Raw genomic sequence first — 20932 nt, 5'->3', positions numbered from 1 at the left:
TAACCAAAATCAGTGAAATCATAAATTTGCTAATCTATTAAAAAAGAAAATGCGCATATAATGCAGTATGTCGATTAACGCGTTTCTGCAACTGATTATCATGAGTAAGTTCAGCTGCAAGTGTATATCAAGGAAAATGTACATCCACTATTGTATGCTGATGAAGTCGTAAGTCTGCTCCTGTATTTGTAATAAAGGATTTGTACATATACATGTGTAAAGAGGACATTTGTTTCATCTTCTCTTGTATCGATAGGACATTTTAACATCTGTTCTTGTATCGATAGGAAATATTACATCTATCCTTGTATGGATAGGAAATTTTACATCTATCCTTGTATGGATAGGAAATTTTACATCTATCCTTGTATGGATAGGAAATTTTACATCTGCCCTTGTATGGATAGGAAATTTTACATCTGCCCTTGTATGGATAGGAAATTTTACATATGCTCTTGTATCGACAGGACATTTTAACATCTGTTCTTGTATGGATAGGAAATTTAACATCTACCCTTGTATGGATAGGAAATTTTACTTCTACCCTTGTTGGGATAGGAAATTTTACATCTACCCTTGCATGGATAGGAAATTTTACATCTACCCTTGTATGGATAGGACATTTAACATGTGTTCTTGTATGGATAGGAAATTTAACATCTACCCTTGTATGGATAGGAAATTTTACTTCTACCCTTGTTGGGATAGGAAATTTTACATCTACCCTTGTATGGATAGGACATTTAACATCTGTTCTTGTATCGATAGGACATTTTACATCTGTTCTTGTATCGATAGGACATTTTACATCTATCCTTGTATGGATAGGAAATTTTACATCTACCCTTGTATGGATAGGAAATTTTACATATGCTCTTGTATCGATAGGACATTTTAACATCTGTTCTTGTATCGATAGGACATTTTACATCTATCCTTGTATGGATAGGAAATTTTACATCTACCCTTGTATGGATAGGACATTTAACATCTGTTCTTGTATCGATAGGACATTTTACATCTGTTCTTGTACGAATAGGAAATAGTACATCTATCCTTGTATGGATAGGAAACTTTACATCTACCCTTGTATGGATAGGAAATTTTACATCTTCCCTTGTATGGATATGAAATTTTACATCTATCCTTGTATAGATAGGAAACTTTACATCTACCCTTGAATGGATAGGACATTTAACATCTGTGCTTGTATGGATAGGAAACTTTACATCTACCCTTGAATGGATAGGACATTTAACATCTGTGCTTGTATGGATAGGAAACTTTACATCTACCCTTGTATGGATAGGAAATTTTACATCTACCCTTGTATGGATAGGAAATTTATTGTCCACATCGTATTTTGAATAGTACCAAGGTTGGAGCCCGAGGTTTAGTATTATTATAAAATTGTCAATACAATCATTCAATGTTGCATGGACGATTATTGGTATCTTTGTCATTATACAATTAATAATAAAATAAATTATCCGTGCATTCAGCGCTACATTGAAGATAGTTGGTGTCTGTGTCATTCATTCATTCAATTCATTTAACGCTATATTGAAGATTATTGGTGTGTCATCCATCCATCCATCCATCCATCCATCCGTCCGTCCGTCCGTCCAAGATTAAATACATTTTCGAATTCAACAGCTAGGTTATTAGCAAGGCTATGTCATAAACTTTGTGGACATGTTTAAAGCACTGCAAAAAGGGAGACAAATCAAATAGTCTTGTGGCGTTTTGCTGTTAGCATTGACGAATGATACATTTAAGTCATTATTATATACTACAGCAGTGTATGATCTACCGAAGTGTGTATGCAGTAGCCTCAGTATAATTGTAAAATGTTTGTATTTGGTATCGAACGTTGTCATTATTGACTTAATATAACAGATTATCAAACATTTACCAATCAATTAAAATCAAAAATTAATTTAAAATGAAATAGGTCAATGATCAAAAAGTGAAGTCAAACTAATCAATCTATGCTTTCTATTTCCAATGCATTTTCCTTAGTGTCAGATATACAAGTACATGTATGAGGTCATCTGTAACCTACAACACAAAATGTAAATATATTTATGTTAAACGCAGTTTTTCCATTTGGTCAGTTCCTTTTTTCTTTCCACATTAACAATCAGTTTGATATTTAATCTGTAACTCTTAGAAATTTTATTCCTCAGTGAAACACACAGAGGTACACTAAATAGTGTACATTAACTGTTGTTCTATTACTAGGCTCCGTTTCGTTCAAAACAAATGCCTCGGAATTTTATCATACTCTACACATTTTGACGAAAATATGCAATCTTTGTGGTAGACCTTAGCTTTTGAGGCCGAAAATTTGTAAACGTCAGTGGCAAGCAAATAATACCTAAATTGAACTTTTACAGTACAAAACGTTTTCCAAACAAATAAGGTTTTTACTACAGTATCAAATTCATTGAACAGTATTAAAAAAATCACCACAATATAATAAAATGCAATAAACTATACCGAAAACGTACTAATCTAAGCACATTCATAGTATATAGTGCATTATCAAATTTTAACAGATTAGCGCATTGATTAACAAGCGCACCCCAAAAATATAGCCTGCATAATTTAGCGCAATAATTACAGCGCGAAAAGCGCTTAAATCTATAATTTTACAGTATTTTTTTCATCAATGTTTTTTTTTTTACATGTTACGGGCTTATATTTCAGTCTCAGGATTATTCACTATACTTTTGCTGATGTTGTCTCTACCAATTCGATATAACCAAGGACGTTATTTTTAAAAACTTTCACAGGTCCACCCTTCGGCAACTAATATGCCCTATTTCAGCCCTTTTGATGAAAAAATCCATTGGTTCAATTAACTTTATATTAACATTTTATACCAATTACTTGCTATCTCCATTACATTCCCTATGTTTTTTACAAGATATACCGGAAAACATTGGTAGTGCAATTTGATTACATGCTATCACCAACCATTAATTGTTTGTCCTTCCTGAACTGATAGTTCCAGAGTTCCGTTAAACCACCGCTTAGAAACAATCTTTCTCCTGTCTGCAGTAGCCAATTTTCTAGCTACTTGTACAAAACCTTAAAAATTTAGAAACGCACTGAAAATCCGGGCTCAGTTAAGCTGTTTCTCCCACTAACGAAAACAGAAAAGCCCATTATTTTTAGAGAATAAATGTTTTGAAGCGAACGCAATTACTCATAATTAAGTATGATGCACAGGTGCAGTTCATTGTTTTGCGGTGTTGACTGGTTGTATGTACTCATGTTACTGGCGTTCTACCAAAGAGGATATTTATGTGACTGCAACCGGTGTATTTGAAGTGGTCGAAAGAGGATATTTATATGATTGTAGCCGGTTTATGATTGTAACCGATTTATTTAGGGGTCTTAGAGTATATTTAAATTATCGTAATCGGTTTATTCACGGGTCTTTAGAGGATATTTATATGATTACAACCGGTTGATTTGGATTGGTCTTAAGAGGATATTGATATGATTGTAACCGGTTTATTTAGAGCGGTCTAAAGATGATATTTATGTAACTGTCACCGGTTTATTTGGAGTGGTCTAAAGATGATATGTATATGATTGTAACCGGTTATTTGGAGTGGTCTTGAGAGGATATTTATGTGACGGTCACTGGTTTATTTGGAGTGGTTCAAAGGTGATATGTATATGATTGTAACCGGTTATGTGGAGTGGTCATTGGAGGATATTTATGTGACTGTCACTGGTTTATGTGGAGTGGTCTAAAGATGATATGTATATGATTGTAACCGGTTTATTTGGAGTGGTCAAAAGATGATATGTATATGACTGTTACCGGTTTATTTGGAGTGGTCTAAAGATGATATGTATATGATTGTAACCGGTAATTTGGAGTGGTCTTGAGAGGATATTTATGTGACGGTCACTGGTTTATTTGGAGTGGTCCAAAGATGATATGTATATGATTGTAACCGGTTATGTGGAGTGGTCATTGGAGGATATTTATGTGACTGTCACTGGTTTATGTGGAGTGGTCTAAAGATGATATGTATATGATTGTTACCGGTTTATTTGGAGTGGTCGAAAGATGATATGTTTATGATTGTAACCGGTTTATTTGGAGTGGTCGAAAGATGACATGTATATGATTGTAACCGGTTTATTTTGAGTGGTCGAAAGATGATATGTATATGAGTGTAACCGGTTTATTTGGAGTGGTCTAAAGATGATATGTATATGATTGTAACCGGTTATGTGGAGTGGTCATTGGAGGATATTTATGTGACTGTCACCGGTTTATTTGGAGTGGTCGAAAGATGATATGTATATGATTGTAACCGGTTTATTTGGAGTGGTCGAAAGATGACATGTATATGATTGTAANTGATATGTATGTGACTGTCACCGGTTTATTTGGAGTGGTCGAAAGATGATATGTATATGATTGTAACCGGTTTATTTGGAGTGGTCGGAAGATGATATGTATATGATTGTAACCGGTTATGTGAAGTGGTCATTGGAGGATATTTATGTGACTGTCACTGGTTTATGTGGAGTGGTCTAAAGATGATATGTATATGATTGTAACCGGTTATGTGAAGTGGTCATTGGAGGATATTTATGTGACTGTCACTGGTTTATGTGGAGTGGTCTAAAGATGATATGTATATGATTGTAACCGGTTTATTTGGAGTGGTCTAAAGATGATATGTATATGATTGTAGCCGGTTTGTTTGGAGTGGTCTAAAGATGATATGTATATGATTGTAACCGGTTATGTGGAGTGGTCTTGAGAGGATATTTATGTGACTGTCACTGGTTTATTTAGAGTGGTCTAAAGATGATATGTATATGATTGTTACTGGTTATGTGGAGTGGTCTTGAGAGGATATTTATGTGACTGTCACCGGTTTATTTGGAGTGGTCCAAAGATGATATGTATATGATTGTTACCGGTTATGTGGAGTGGTCTTGAGAGGATATTTATGTGACTGTCACCGGTTGTTACCGGTTTATTTGGAGTGGTCTTGAGAGGATATTTATGTGACGGTCACCGGTTTATTTGGAGTGGTCGAAAGATGATATGTATATGATTGTTACCGGTTTTTTTGGAGTGGTCATTAGAGGATATTTATGTGACTGTCACTGGTTTATTTGGAGTGGTCTAAAGATGATATGTATATGATTGTAACCGGTTATGTGGAGTGGTCATTGGAGGATATCTTTATCATTGTTACCAGTTGTTTGGAGTGGACATTTCGATTTGCATCAAAGGATCGAATAATCTACTTTTACCTTCCACAAGATCGCATATACAGATCCCTTGATTTTGTCATGCCATATATCAGGGGTGCAGAGAACATACGTGAGAATAAATACGTGAAATTTATATAATGTAATTTTATTAGCTAACTGAGTGGAGAGTTATGAGAATTAAAAAAAGTAATACGTTCTAATATTTTATGCATTAATTTAAATATTAAATATGACACATCAAAATAAAATTAAAGACTAATTTCCAGTTGGCATTGTCATATCATAGCAATATTCCTTGTTTAGTTTCATTGTATGATCTTAAGCCTCGTCGTATTTTACTATCATCGTTTCCAGTTAATATTGAGTCTATCAAGTTGGTTGTCACTTGCTTCACGAGACTGTGAGCTATTCGCGGTAAGGGTGATTTGTAAAATGAAACAAAATCTATTTTGGTTATTTTTATAATCATGTTATCATGGGCAAGAATTACAGGCTTACATAGACCATTGCCTGTATTCATGAAACCGTGCTCAAACCAACTTTCATGTAAATCACTTAAATCCAATGAAATAGTAAAAAAAGCCATTTGTGAACCCCGACAACGTTACTCTACTTCAAATCTTTCACAACTCCATGGGGAGCATACAGCCGGTGCTGCCATTTTGACGCTCACATGTAGCATTCAACAATTCTAGCACTACCCAACTACGAACTCATTTACGGCTGAGTAGACTTGAACAAGCAAAGTATCTTTTTCAAAGATACAACATATTGCCGTGACGTGACTCGAACCCGCAACCCTTCGGTCACGAGCCCGGCGTTCTATCACTAGACTACCGTGCCCCCTGTTGCAGTATTTCTACGTACGCTTCTCATCATGCTGGAATACATTTTCGTTATTATTAAGTTTAGTACCACTAAAGGGTTTAAAAATATGCTAAATTACCATATGACGTAGTAGATCTTTACTCTGTTTCGCTTTCTGCCTAACCGTATTAACTTATTATCTGTATTTCAAGTATATCAAAACGACTGACCGTTCTTCCTTAATCATGACAGCCTTATAACTTAGTTTGAAAGTTAAAAAAATAAAGTTGGAGGCAAACTCTTAAAATTTACACGGAAAAATTCAAATACACATTACTTATATAGAGAAAATGCATACGGATTTTATAACCATGAAGACACGTGATAAAACCAAATATTTTACAGTATACACTTTTTGAGATAAACCGAAAATGACGTCACATATTTCAGTAGTTGCTTTTGTTTTGGTAAGGATCCATAAGTTCGGACATATGAGATGGGAATTTAGGCACATTAATATATGCATTACAATTAATATCAACAGTAAGCTAATGACGAGGAGGATATAAATACTTACTGTTTTCTATTATGGGAATGTTTACACCGTTTCTACGTCTAGACATGGAGAGGAGAATGATATAGGTCTTACAGGTCAAAAGACGACGGCGTAACCAGAGACCCCCATCCGGTTGTCACTGCCGAGTAAAACTTACGTAATCCTCTAAAATATTTGTTGCATGAATCGTTATTGTAAAGGGGTGAGCGGTGTACAATCCAATCTTCAGTTACACGTGAAAAAGGTTGCGACAGGTTTTTCCAGGTTGCCAAGCTGCGCAAATAAATAAGGAAACAGAAAGAATAGGGAACCCTCTCAGTGATCTGTTCTGTATGTATTTTAATTGATATTACAATACGAACTAAACATTCACTACATAATTTGTATGTTTGTTTTGTTTGTGATTTACGACCTGTCAACAACTACAACTATTGTTATTTAAGGACGTGCCAGGTTTCGATGGCGGAGGTAAATTGGAGAACCCGGAACAAAACCACCGCCTGTACCTAGCAAACGCCCAACGTAGGACTCAATCCTACGACCCAATGGTGGCGGGCTAGTGATCACAAATGGTCAAACGCCTTAACCACTTGGCCACCGCGGCCCGTTTGATTGCAAATACAGTACGGAAACAAGGGAAATTAGGATGTGTTTACTATTGTTACCCCCCCCCCCCCCCCCCCNTATCTTTTATAAGATATCTTGTAAAAGATATAAGATATCTAATAAAAGATATAAGAAATCTCATAAACTTTTCTTTATAAGATATCTTATATCTTTTATAAGACATCTTATATCTTTTATAAGACATCTTATATAATATATAAGATATCTTATATCTTTTATAAGATATCTCAATTAATTTTCTTTATAAGATATCTTATATATTATATAAGATATCTCATAAAAGATATAAGATATCTTATAAAGAAAAGTTTATGAGATATCTTATANCGGAGTTTCTCCTTTTAATGGCAATGTAAAATAACCATCTAGCTGTAGGCACTTAAGTAATTTAAACGTTTCATTTTTACTACTTTGTTGCAGATGTGTTAAGAGTTGTATAAGAAAGTGTTTATTTTTATGTCTGTTTTTGTATTTGGTTCTGATAATAATAATAATATACAAAATTTGATATAGCGCCCGCTCTAGCTAACATAAGCCACTCTAAAGCGTTTTACAGTACATAGATATACAATCAATACAATTAACATATACATAAATCAATACAATTTTTGAGGAATGCACAGGAATGCCTTATCATGCGCTAACTACTAGTCCTATGCCACCTGGCTAATACCTCCCAATGTGTGTATGCCTGAGTGTGTGCTGGAGATGTTTTGTGTTCTGTTTGTAGTGGGGCCGTGCTTACAATGGAATCTTTTATAGTGCCACCTCACTTGAATGCTACATTACAGATACCGCAACATCCATCCCAGACCATTTTATATTCCACCTGGGTTGTTGGAGTTGTGTGGGCAGGAGAAAATCACTTTCTCTGATATTCCATGCGTGCGACGACTTCGAGGATAGAGCAGTAAGAAGTAAGAATTAGTCCACAGAAAGTGTGCAGGGCATGCATGTCTCTATATTAGAAGTGTCCGAACTTCCTATTTATGACACTTCGTTTTCGACCATGATGAAGGACCTTTCACCGTGTCGAAAATCGAAAATAATGAAAATCATTGTCGCAATTTTCAAGAATTATCGCTGAGGAGTTTATCGGTTGTATCCTAAGGAACAGCATGAAATGTAATCTTCCTGTGAAATTTTGATATGTCGAAAAGCGTATCAGGACAGGTAATACAACTCTAACCAATTACTGCAATGTTTGGTCTTTAAAAAAAATCAAGAAATGTAATAACCGCGTGGATAGTATATACCGTCCTGAACTTGAACTTGAACTTGAAATCAAGAAATGTTCTTCACAAGCCACCTACCTCGGTCTGGACTTATAACAGTATCTACAGGGAAAGCTTACAGTACTATTTGCCGTTCGATCAGCACGATTTCTATTTTCTAATCTTGAACTTTCTCTTTCTTGAAAGTAACATCCCTGCTTCCACAAACTACATGTTGCAGAGGCTTTAATATTAATAGGCTTGCTCACACTATCATGTTTAGCACGGTATTTGCTGAGTAATGTCGAACATTTTTATATCTAAGGGTTACGAGAGACGCAGGTTGATAGGGACTATTTGCTTACTTAGAGTCTCATGGGAAATATTATTTGCATGAATATCGGCGTTCGTGAATACTTGAGTATGCCCATGACGGTCTTTTACACTTTCGTGATTATGAAGCACAGCACGATTACCATTCAGGAATACACTCTTATTCTCCTTGTACTGTTTTAGTGGGCTCCACGTAAATATCGTTCTGTTGATAGTCTGCCCTAGTGCTATTGATATTGAGTGCAGACATATAGCATTGTGTATACTTCGACATGTTTTCATAACTATATTATATAACAAGAAACTTAACAAAATTATTTGAAATTTTATTTCATCATTTGTAATATAATGTTTGCATGCACTTTAAAGCAGTAATGCAAACTGAATGCATTTACACTCTATATGAAACGTTCTTTACAATTGTTACAATATAAATAAAGTTTTTTCTCTCTCATTCGTTTGTATATCAGATATAACAATATTAAGTAAGAAAGCAGGCACATCGTGGTGTAAGAAATCTGTATCCTGCCATCCTTGAAAATCAAACGTGTTCCACTCTCGACTCAATGTTTTACCACTGTACCCTGGAATATGTCATGCCAAAATCAAGGGCCCTTTACGTCAAATCTTCCAGCTGATACAGGTAGACAAATATGACGTCTTGAATGAAGATCAAAGTATTAGCACAGGTAACACTAAAATCAACACGCTTTGAAGTTAGATGTTAGCGCCTCATTTATCTGCAAAGGACAAGTATGAAACTAGCGATATGTCAGTCTGTTTTATATTTTTAACCAATAAAAAGCTTCATACGAGTCATGGATTTTGTCATGGCATATTCCAGGATTGCAGAGAAGATGTATGTATCTAGAGCGGTACCCTTGTATTTCGAGGATGCTATCTTAGACGCAATTGCATGTGCACGTCGGTATTCGTGACGTCACCATGGAGACGATATATTAACAATCAAATGCTATGACCTTTAGTCTGACTTGAAAATTTGTTTGCTTTCTGCATCAACTTTACTAAATTAACTTTCTAAAACGTGCTTCCTTTCTTCGAATTTGTTACGAATATTGTTTATCTAATTTCAATTTTAACCGCTATGCGAATCTGTGTCCATATTCATGAAACCGTGCTAATGATCCCGCATGGATTTTGTGCTCCAGCCGAATTTCTTGTTCCCGTTATAAAGTAATAAAACAAACATCATTTTGTCAATGGTTTGGTAGAACATTGAAGAAACTTAAAGCTGTATGCTGTTTTAAATGTTTACATTTTTTACTTTTTGATCGTTTGGCATGATTTAAGCGAGTTACAAAAAAAGTTGGTTTGAGCATAGAATCCATTCTTGAGCATGAGAACGGTTTCATGAATACGGACCAGTCCTTTCTAAGCATTATTATATTTTTTTCAAATGTGCCGTTTGAAATCGCATATGTTTAGGATTTATTAAGACCAAATTCACCGTTTTTTAAAAATTATTTTGTGAAAAGGTACGACAGAAAAATTCACTTTTACACAAATATTTTAAAATCTCGAATATGTAAATTCTGTTTAACGCTCATCTTTACCAGGACAAATGAAGCAGGTGTTTTTCCAGAGGTTCTTTTGATTGGTGAAACATGAAAGAAACTAAATAATGCATACAATGATATTACCATATTATGAATCATTTATTAGATTGTTGCCAAAGATACAAATGTGTTTTTAACACGAATCGGAAAACACATATATATCTCATATATAAGGCAGTATATAATCCTAAATCAAGTCACACATTTTAAAAAAACATGGCAAGTACGAACAACAGTGAATTTATATCAATGATGATGTAATTAATTGTACCAGAGTTCCTTTAACAGGAAGGGGGTATCATGATACAGGTTTTTGACGAATACAATTTTGTTTTTGCGTCTTTGATAACCGAAATTATTCTTCACATTGTAAACAAAGCAAGGACAAAACAGCTGAATTCTATTCCAATATTGATCACTCTGTGTGGGTTAAAACTATTGAGAATATGCATTTCTGCTCATGTGTTCCTATCACTATTAACGCTATAACATGTATGCGTGATGATAAGTAGTTTTATTACATTTTTAGAAGTAAAAATCGTGAATTGTCATTTTATAAAGACATATATTTTCATATCCCTTTCAATATATTAACCAATCAGACTGGCACTTTCTATTCATTGCATTCAAAGACGCATATTTTCTGCTAAAATGCAGATTAAGCGACAGTAGAATTATATATTAGCTTAAGAGCACGGTTTTTTGTACGTAAATACATTATTAAAACACCTTTTTGATTTGGATTTTTTACCAGATAATAGCAACAAACGATCGAATTGTGGTGAGTAACCCTTTTAAAAAGGTGCACAGCCTTTCAGCCTGACGCCATTAGTACCAGGCGTCAAAACGCATGCTTCTAATTTCATAAAGTACAGGTATACCTGCAATCATTTACTTGAGTTTTTCATTGTATATATTATTGATAAGTCAATTGTTAAGCTGTCAAATTGAATTCGTTTCCAAACTGAGTGATGAAAAAATATGACATGATATCAATATATTCGATATGGTTCATCACCATTGCTCGTGGATGGCCATAAACCTTGGCCTATTGCATGAATATATTCTGACACGCTTTAACGCAATATTACTATAGGGATGAATTATATGCTGATATCAGGTGTTTGGATCCTAAAGGGCATCAAAATAGCATTATGATAATCTCTAAATATTTATTTCAAAATGATACCAAGTATTTCAAGTTAAGCTCTTCAATAATAAACTGATTTCATGTGCAAAACAATCAGGAAGTACACGGATTTGTAGCAAATATATGGTATAGGAGGATCACAGATAATCATACTTAACTTATTCACCCCTGAAATGAACTATTCCAACCTTTGAATTGGAAGAGTTCAACTGTGTCTTCAGGGGTTAATGAGTTAATCCACAGAGGTAATTGCCAACCGGTCAAATATGCATCCTTCTGAAGTCCAGTGTAAGTTAAGAAACAATAGTTTCTACTCTACCACTAGCGAAAGGTTATAATTTAAAAAAATGAATTAATTATCAATTTACTGATTTTTAAATCAAAATCGTAAAAAGAAGATCGCTTCGGCACGTAATACAATGTACCGTTATAGTTATATAACACTACTGTAATGTGACTTTCTTCAAACAATGTAAACAACAATGCATGTACATTAATATCATATTGTAATGAAATCATGAATGTTTATGTTCAGTGAAGAGAAAAAAGCAGATAAGGACATGAGCTCATGGTTTCCGTAACTGTGGTATTGATTATGCCCTATTCCGTCTTTGCGTATTGCAGAGTTATCTTCTCTTGAGAGCAGGGATTGATTGATACGTCATTGGTTTGTGTGAGGAAATTACGTCGTTTTCTCAAAAAATGATGACCTTACACTCACAAACAAATGACGTAACAATCAATACCTGCTTTCAAGAGAAGATAACTCTGCAATACGCAAAGACGGAATAAGAATAACGATAACAAAAGCGATGGCTCATATAGTTTTAGAAAAGAATCTTAAGCCTGTTTTCAAATCCGGTTTATTTTCGAACCGTTTAAACAGTAAGTGTTCTAGATCATCCGGCTGTTACATCATATATACAACCATAGCATCAAATATTTATGGAAACACAATGAAACGCTAATTTACAAATCTTAGTTATAATGATTAGAAAATAGGCTGTTTTCCTTATAATAAAACTAATTCGCGACAAGAAAGGAAATATGATTTATGTCGGGTATAAAAGGACTTTTAAAAAAGGACGGTCTCCTTTCAAAACCGAGATATTTTCGAAAATTGTAATAATTTAATTTCAGATTTTCAAATCATGTTTATTATCCAGATATTTGGTATATGAAATGATTATGTATTCAATCTTTTGAAATTACAACTACTTACCACAAACATAACTTATTTTCATTTGTTTAGACTTATATGCTAATACGATTGTTGTTGTGGGTTTGAATACAACATGAATGACAACAATAAAACATATCTGAAATTTGCTGCAAACTAAAAAAAAAAAGATCGTTTCGATTTCATTTTAAAGTGAACAGGCAAACGTTTACACTTTTTTTCTAATAATTCCAAAATACAAAAAAACGATATATAAAAAACAAAAATCATATTTTCCTAAGTGTGTCAATGTTATAATTTATATCAAGGAATGATAATAGGGGCAAACCATTTACAATATTAGGTTTAAGACAGATATATGCAAACCCCACAAATGCCATAGTTGTACATAGACGTTAGAATCGCTACCCACATACTGTTAAAAAGTACTAAATTTTAACAACCCCAGATTTTAGGATATTATCGCATTCGAACTTATTAGCACATTGGTGAATTGGAGCATTCACAATATATGCAATAAAATACTATTTACATGCACAGAAACGTCAATAAGTGCAATCATAATTTAGCTCAAGTTTAAAAAAAAGAAGGAAAAACGCTTTGAATATCGCTTTAATATGCACGTTTACAGTATTTTGTAAATGAAATAGAATTAAATTTCGCTCATGATTTGATTTAACGATTATACACTACATTGCATTTGAAATGTGATTGTCATCATGCATCAAATTCTCTCATACGAATTATCTTTTATACATGTTACGAAATTCAAATCTAAACTTCCGGTCCCTGATCCCATATATTAAAGGATTAATGACGCTATTTGCAAAGTATGACCAAATAAATGTGTAATATACTTGAGACCCTTCAAGTGACAACTCACAGTCAAAGTTTTTGTTGATAAATATCAACAGCGCAAGCGTGTGATGTGGCAACGCACAACAAATATACCCAATGGTTACTGCGCATAATGTCCAGGTTGTTTTACGAGCAGCACTTCCGGTAGCCATTTTTATTTCTTCTTCCGATCTTGCAGACATCCGTCGGATAGTTGATTGAAACTTTCTGTGAGCGTGTATGTGACGACCAATTTTAATATATACTATGATGAGTAAGGTAATGACAGCGATGAAATACACTGTAAGCATCAGATGGAATACAACCTGGTACATTGATCCTTTATAGTCATCGTGAGTGTAACATCTATAACCGGTTTGAACTCCTGGAATTCCGGTTTCTATTGAGCTGAGTCCATACAGTATAGTAGCGGGCCAGGAAAGAATGATTGAAAACACGAAACTTCCAACACACAAAAGCTTCGCCTTCCGAATGGTAAACTGCGGACCAAGAGGACTGCATATCTTTTTGTGTCGGTCGATGGCGATAACCACCATGGAGGAAGTGGAAGCAATAGAAAACAAGTACAAGCAGAACCGGAATACCTTACACAATGCTAGAGACGGGTACGTCAGTGGAAAGAATAGGTACGATATCACAAGGGGCGCTACAACGCAACAATTCATGACATCCATTATGGCAAGATATAGGACATATATCTTATAGTTGGAGGTCCGAAACTGGCGTAAGTATATGAACAGAACATGGGTATTTCCGATGAGACCAATAACGATGAAAATAGAGAGAAGCCCAATGCCTCCGATATTCCTTCGCACAAATTGGCTGTTAAGGTCATCTAAGGTGATGTTGACGAATGACGGAAGTTCATCCGCCAGCCATGTGTGGCACTGCTTCCCGGTAGCATTGCTCACAGTCGAATTATCATCAAGAAACGTGTCATTCATGTCTGAAATGTAACAAATGAAAGATAAATATTAGAACACATCTCAGTCTGAGTTTTTTCTAACATGCGTACATTGCAAAATGGCAGCGAACAAATTTTGTCTTAACACAATGAAATGAGATGCGGAAATGCATAGAAATGTTTGTAATGCCCATTTCCAGCAATATGGTCTTGAGATCATGACAAACTTGTTAACTCTAGTGCACTAGTGTGCTCACTCCAGTGCACAACCCCAGACCGCAATCTTGTTAACCCTAGTGCATTAACGTGTTCACTCTTGTACATAAGCTTGTTAACCCTAGTGCACTAGCGTGTTCACTGTAGTTAACTACATTGAACAAGCTTGTTAGCCCTAGTGCACTACAGTGTAAACTCCAGTGCACAACCCCAGTCCACAAACTTGTTAACTCTTGTATATAGGCTTGTTAACCCTAGTACACAACCGTGTTAACCCTAGTACACAACCGTGCTAACCCTAGTACACTCCAGTGCACAACCCCAGTCCACAAACTTGTTAACCCTTGTATATAGGCTTGTTGACCCTAGTACAAAACCGTGTTAACCCTTGTACACAAGCTTGTTAACCCTAATGCACTACAGTGCACAACCCCAGTCCACAAACTTGTTAACCCTTGTACATAGGCTTGTTAACCCTAGTACACAACCGTGTTAACCTGAGTGCACTACAGTGTAAACTCCATTGCACAACCCCAGTCCACAAACTTGTTAATCATTTTACATAGACTTGTTAACCCTAGTACACAACCGTGTTAACCTTAGTGCACTACAGTGTAAACTCCATTGCACAACCCCAGTCCACAAACTTGTTAACTCTTGTACATAAGCTTGTTAGCTACATTGAACAAGCTTGTTAGCACTAGTGCACTACAGTGTAAACTCCATTGTACAACCCCAGTGCACAAGCTTGTTAACCCTTGTACATAAGCGTGTTAACCCCAGTGCACAAGCTTGTTAACTCTTGTACATAAACGTGTTAACCCCAGTCCACAAACTTGTTAACTCTTCTACATAAGCTTGTTAGCTACATTGAACAAGCTTGTTAGCACTAGTGCACTACAGTGTAAACTCCATTGCACAACCCCGGTGCACAAGCTTGTTAACTCTTGTACATAAGCGTGTTAACCCCAGTGCACAAGCTTGTTAACCCTTGTACATAAGCGTGTTAACCCCAGTGCACAAGCTTGTTAGCCCTAGTGCACTACAGTGTAAACTCCAGTGCACAAACTTGTTAACCCTTGTACATAGGCTTGTTAACTCTAGTACACAAGCTTGTTAACCCTAGTGCACTACAGTGTAAACCCCAAAGCACAAACTTGTCAACTTACATAAGCGTGTTTACTCATGTTAACCCTAGTGCAATGTCTTGTTAACAATGGTATATAAGCTTGTTAAGTCAAGCGTATAATCTTGTTAGCTTGAGCATACACATTTGTTAACTGTGGTTCACTGTCTTGTTAACTCGAGCACACTAGCTTGTTAACTGTGGTACACTGTCTTGTTAACACGGTACATAAGCTTGTTAACTGTGGTGCACTGTCTTGTTTACTCGAGCACACAAACTTGTTAACTTAGGTAAACTTTCTTGTTAACTCGAGCACACAAGCTTGTTAACTGTGGTACACTGTCTTGTTAACTCGAACACACAAACTTGTTAACTTAGGTACACTGTCTTGTTACCTCGAGCACACAAGCTTGTTAACTGTGCTACCCTGTCTTGTTAACTCGAGCACACAAACTTGTTAACTGTGGTATACTGTCTTGTTAACTCGAGCACACTAGCTTGTTAACTGTGATACACTGTCTTGTTAACTCGAGCACACAAACTTGTTAACTGTGGTATACTGTCTTGTTAACTCGAGCACACTAGCTTGTTAACTGTGGTACACTGTCTTGTTAACTAGAGCACACAAGCTTGTTAACTGTGGTACACTGTCTTGTTAACACTGTACCTAAACTTGTTAACTGTGCTACACTGTTTTGTTAACTCGAGCACACAAGCTTGTTAACTGTGGTACATTGTCTTGTTAACTCGAGCACACAAACTTGTTAACTGTGGTATACTGTAAGCTTGTTAACCCTTGTATATAGGCTTGTTAACCCTAGTGCATTCACGTGTTCACTCTTGTACATAAGCCTGTTAACCCCAGTGCACAAGCTTGTTAGCCCTAGTGCACTACAGTGTAAACTCCAGTGCACAAACTTGTTAACCCTTGTATATAGGCTTGTTAACCCTAGTACACAAACGTGTTAACCCTTGTACACAAGCTTGTTAACTGTGATACATGCATAGAAATGTTTGTAATGCCCATTTCCAGCAATATGGTCTTGAGATCATGACAAACTTGTTAACTGGGGTCCTAGTACACAACCGTGCTAACCCTAGTACACTCCAGTGCACAACCCCAGTCCACAAGATTGTTAACCCTTGTACACAAACTTGTTAACCCTAATGCACTACAGTGCACAACCCCAGTCCACAAACTTGTTAACTTAGGTACACTGTCTTGTTGACTCGAGCACACACGCTTGTTTACTGTGGTACACTGTCTTGTTGACTCGAGCACACACGCTTGTTTACTGTGGTACACTGTGTTGTTAACACTGTGCCTAAACTTGTTGACTGTGCTACAATGTCTTGTTTACTCGAGCACACAAACTACAGTGCACAACCCCAGTCCACAAGCTTGTTAACTGGGGTCCTAGTACACAACCGTGTTAACCTTAGTGCACTACAGTGTAAACCCCAAAGCACAAACTTGTCAACTTACATAAGCGTGTTTACTCATGTTAACCCTAGTGCACTACAGTGTAAACCCCAAAGCACAAACTTGTCAACTTACATAAGCGTGTTTACTCATGTTAACCCTAGTGCACTACAGTGTAAACTCCATTGCACAACCCCGGTGCACAAGCTTGTTAACTCTTGTACACTACAGTGTAAACTCCATTGCACAACCCCGGTGCACAAGCTTGTTAACTGTGATACATGCATAGAAATGTTTGTAATGCCCATTTCCAGCAATATGGTCTTGAGATCATGACAAACTTGTTAACTCTAGTACACAAGCTTGTTAACTCTTGTATATAGGCTTGTTAACCCTAGTGCACTACAGTGTAAACTCCAGTGCACAAACTTGTTAACCCTAATGCACTACAGTGCACAACCCCAGTCCACAAGCTTGTTAACTCTTGTACACTACAGTGTAAACCCCAAAGCACAAACTTGTCAACTTACATAAGCGTGTTTACTCATGTTAACCCTAGTGCACTACAGTGTAAACTCCAGTGCACAACCCCAGTCCACAAGATTGTTAACCCTTGAACATAGGCTTGTTAACCCTAGTGCAATGTCTTGTTAACAATGGTATATAAGCTTGTTAAGTCAAGGGTATAATCTTGTTAGCTTGAGCATACACATTTGTTAACTGTGGTTCACTGTCTTGTTACCGCGACCACCTACGCTTGTTAGCTGTTCTACACTGTCTTGTTACCTCGAGCACACAAGCTTGTTACCTGTGGTACACTGTCTGCTGAAATCGAGCGCACAAACTTATTAACTGTCGTATACTGTATTGTTAACTATCATGACAAACTTGTTAACTTAGGTAAACTTTCTTGTTAACTCGAGAACACACGCTTTTTAACTGTGGTACACTTGTACATAAGCGTGTTAACCCCAGTGCACAAGCTTGTTAACCCTAATGCACTACAGTGCACAACCCCAGTCCACAAGCTTGTTAACTGTGATACATGCATAGAAATGTTTGTAATGCCCATTTCCAGCAATATGGTCTTGAGATCATGACAAACTTGTTAACTTAGGTACACTGTCTTGTTAAAACTGTACCTAAACTTGTTAACTGTGCTACCCTGTCTTGTTAACTCGATCACACAAGCTTGTTACCTGTGGTACACTGTCTTGTTGACTCGAGCACACACGCTTGTTTACTGTGGTACACTGTTTGCTGAAATCGAGCACACAAACTTGTTAAGTAGTTAACTACATTGAACAAGCTTGTTAGCACTAGTGCACTACAGTGTAAACTCCATTGCACAACCCCAGTCCACAAGATTGTTAACCCTTGTACACAAGCTTGTTAACTGTGGTACACTGTCTTGTTAACACTGTGCCTAAACTTGTTAACTGTGCTACATTGTCTTGTTTACTCGAGAACACACGCTTGTTAACTGTGGTACACTGTCTGCTGAAATCGAGCACACAAACTTATTAACTGTGGTATACTGTATTGTTAACTCGAGCACACAAGCTTGTTAACTGTGGTACTCTGTCTTGTTAACACTGTACCTAAACTTGTTAACTGTGCTACACTATCTTGTTAACTCGAGCACACAAGCTTGTTAACTGTGGTACTCTGTCTTGTTAACTCGAGCACACAAACTTGTTAACTGTGGGATACTGTATTGTTAACTCGAGCACACAAGCTTGTTAACTGTGGTACATTGTATTGTTAACTCGAGCACACAAACTTGTTAACTGTGGGATACTGTATTGTTAACTCGAGCACACAAGCTTGTTAACTGTGGTACACTGTCTTGTTAACACTGTACCTAAACTTGTTAACTGTGGTACACTGTCTTGTTAACACTGTACATACACTTGTTAAGTGTGCTACACTATCTTGTTAACTCGAGCACACAAGCTTGTTAACTGTGGTACACTGTCTTGTTAACTCGAGCACACACGCTTGTTAACTGTGGTACACTGTATTGTTAACTCGAGCACACACGCTTGTTAAATGTGGTATACTGTATTGTTAACTCGAGCACACAAGCTTGTTAACTGTGGTACACAAGTGCGCTTGATTTTTATTTTCAACTCTAGTACATTAGGTTTCCAGGTTAGGTTTGTCCCCACATGTACAAAATATGCCTCGCTAGACGGATCAATGATACACGACGTGTATATCAAAATAAACAACGCGTTTATTGTAATGGAAATGCTGATATTTATATATTAATAAGTATTCATGGTTCTCTCCTTACGCTCAGTTACCAGTGATTTATTTCCACGTGTTTAGTGTTTTAATTCTCCGTTGGTCTCATCCGCCTTCGATACCAAATGTAAACATCGCAAAGTTTATTTGTGCAACGGTCGACAAAGGAACAAATGCACCATCTATTCAAAATGCTAAAATGAAAACGTTTATGCTTGTGTCATAAATCTATTACAAACCTTATTTAAAAATGAATATACATAATCTATTTAACAAAATGCATTTTTTTCTTTTCGTGAGATCCACGATTCAGGATGTTTCATACTTATTGGATAAGAAATTGACAGTGCAAAAAACAATCAATATCTGATGGTGGCACCTATTGCTTAACTTCCTTGTCCGTATGAATACACGGGTATAGATTATTCTTTGAGCCTGCCGTACATTGTTTACCTTCCTATCGATCGGTATATAATTATACTTTCTGTACGTCTACAGTGCTTTTATGAGTGACCTGGTTGCAAGGATAGGCAAAGAAACGGGCCTGTCTTCAACGGTTTCTATGTAATCTAATGGGCATGGACAATTTAATGCTCTAATTATGAAATATTTCCATAACTGATTATTTTTAACAGTTGAAATTTCTTGTGTATAGTAAATGTGTATGGTCGAGTGGCGTAATGGATAACGCCCGGGGTTCCAAACACGTAGGTATTCTCCGGGTACTCCGGTTTCTTCCCACATTAAGACACTTCCCAACCCTCCCGCGCTAACATCCGGGCTAATAAGAGTTTTTAATTTAAGTTGTAATTACTTGTTCCATAATTGTTGTAAAATAAATTAAGTTTATATTCACATATCTCGTATGATCATCGATAGATTGATTAAACAATGCCCACGAAATTTGAATAATTTTCTGCACCAATACGTCTTAAGTAGCAAGATAGATATTAAAGTCCTGGTACGGATGATATGACGGAGCAGTAATTGAAAAATATATGATACTATTTTAGACATAATAATTGCATATTCGCGAATAAGTATTGTCCTCCAACGTGCCACATCGCGAATTTAGTTTGACTTATTGGTACCCTTTGCCTTATGGATCCTTCCCGTGCCACTGCCCAAATTGTAGCTATAGATTGGTCCCGGTATGAAAAATAGCTGTACTAAATCAAATCCGAAAAGAAATCCAGATCTGAATTAGGATGAAATAAACAAAAAAATAACCAACAACAGTGGTCTGAGAATAACTATACAATGAGGTAAGACCATATTTTGAACCCTGGACCTCCGATTACAATACAAACTATCAGCTTCCTCATCAGAATTTTTTCCCTCCCCCTCCCCATCCCCACCAAATCAACAACAAACCAAAATTAATGGGGTGCTGCTACTCTATATAGTATTTGGTTTGGTTTGTTTGTGTTTTACGTCCTATTTACAGCT

The 20932-nt window shown here is 36.2% G+C and overlaps 2 protein-coding genes across 4 annotated transcripts in view; one reads left to right on the top strand and one right to left on the bottom strand.

Moving 5' to 3' along the window:
* LOC110450905 (A disintegrin and metalloproteinase with thrombospondin motifs 18-like) overlaps nucleotides 1-20932 on the top strand; it is a 135282-nt gene that overhangs the window by 52043 nt on the left and 62307 nt on the right. The gene's annotated exons all lie outside the window — the stretch shown is intronic.
* LOC110450906 (orexin receptor type 2-like) overlaps nucleotides 12246-20932 on the bottom strand; it is a 77970-nt gene continuing 69283 nt past the window's right edge. For all 3 annotated transcript variants that reach the window (XM_021498700.1, XM_021498698.1, XM_021498699.1), the window contains one exon: nucleotides 12246-14510. In XM_021498700.1, coding sequence (XP_021354375.1) covers nucleotides 13450-14508 — 1059 coding nt within the window. In that variant the 5' untranslated portion in view covers nucleotides 14509-14510 and the 3' untranslated portion in view covers nucleotides 12246-13449. The remainder of the gene's footprint in view (nucleotides 14511-20932) is intronic.

Source organism: Mizuhopecten yessoensis, unplaced genomic scaffold (genome assembly GCF_002113885.1).
Source record: "Mizuhopecten yessoensis strain PY_sf001 unplaced genomic scaffold, ASM211388v2 scaffold5547, whole genome shotgun sequence".
In the NCBI taxonomy this organism is placed as follows: domain Eukaryota; kingdom Metazoa; phylum Mollusca; class Bivalvia; order Pectinida; family Pectinidae; genus Mizuhopecten; species Mizuhopecten yessoensis.
This window is presented reverse-complemented; position numbering and strand designations above follow the sequence as displayed.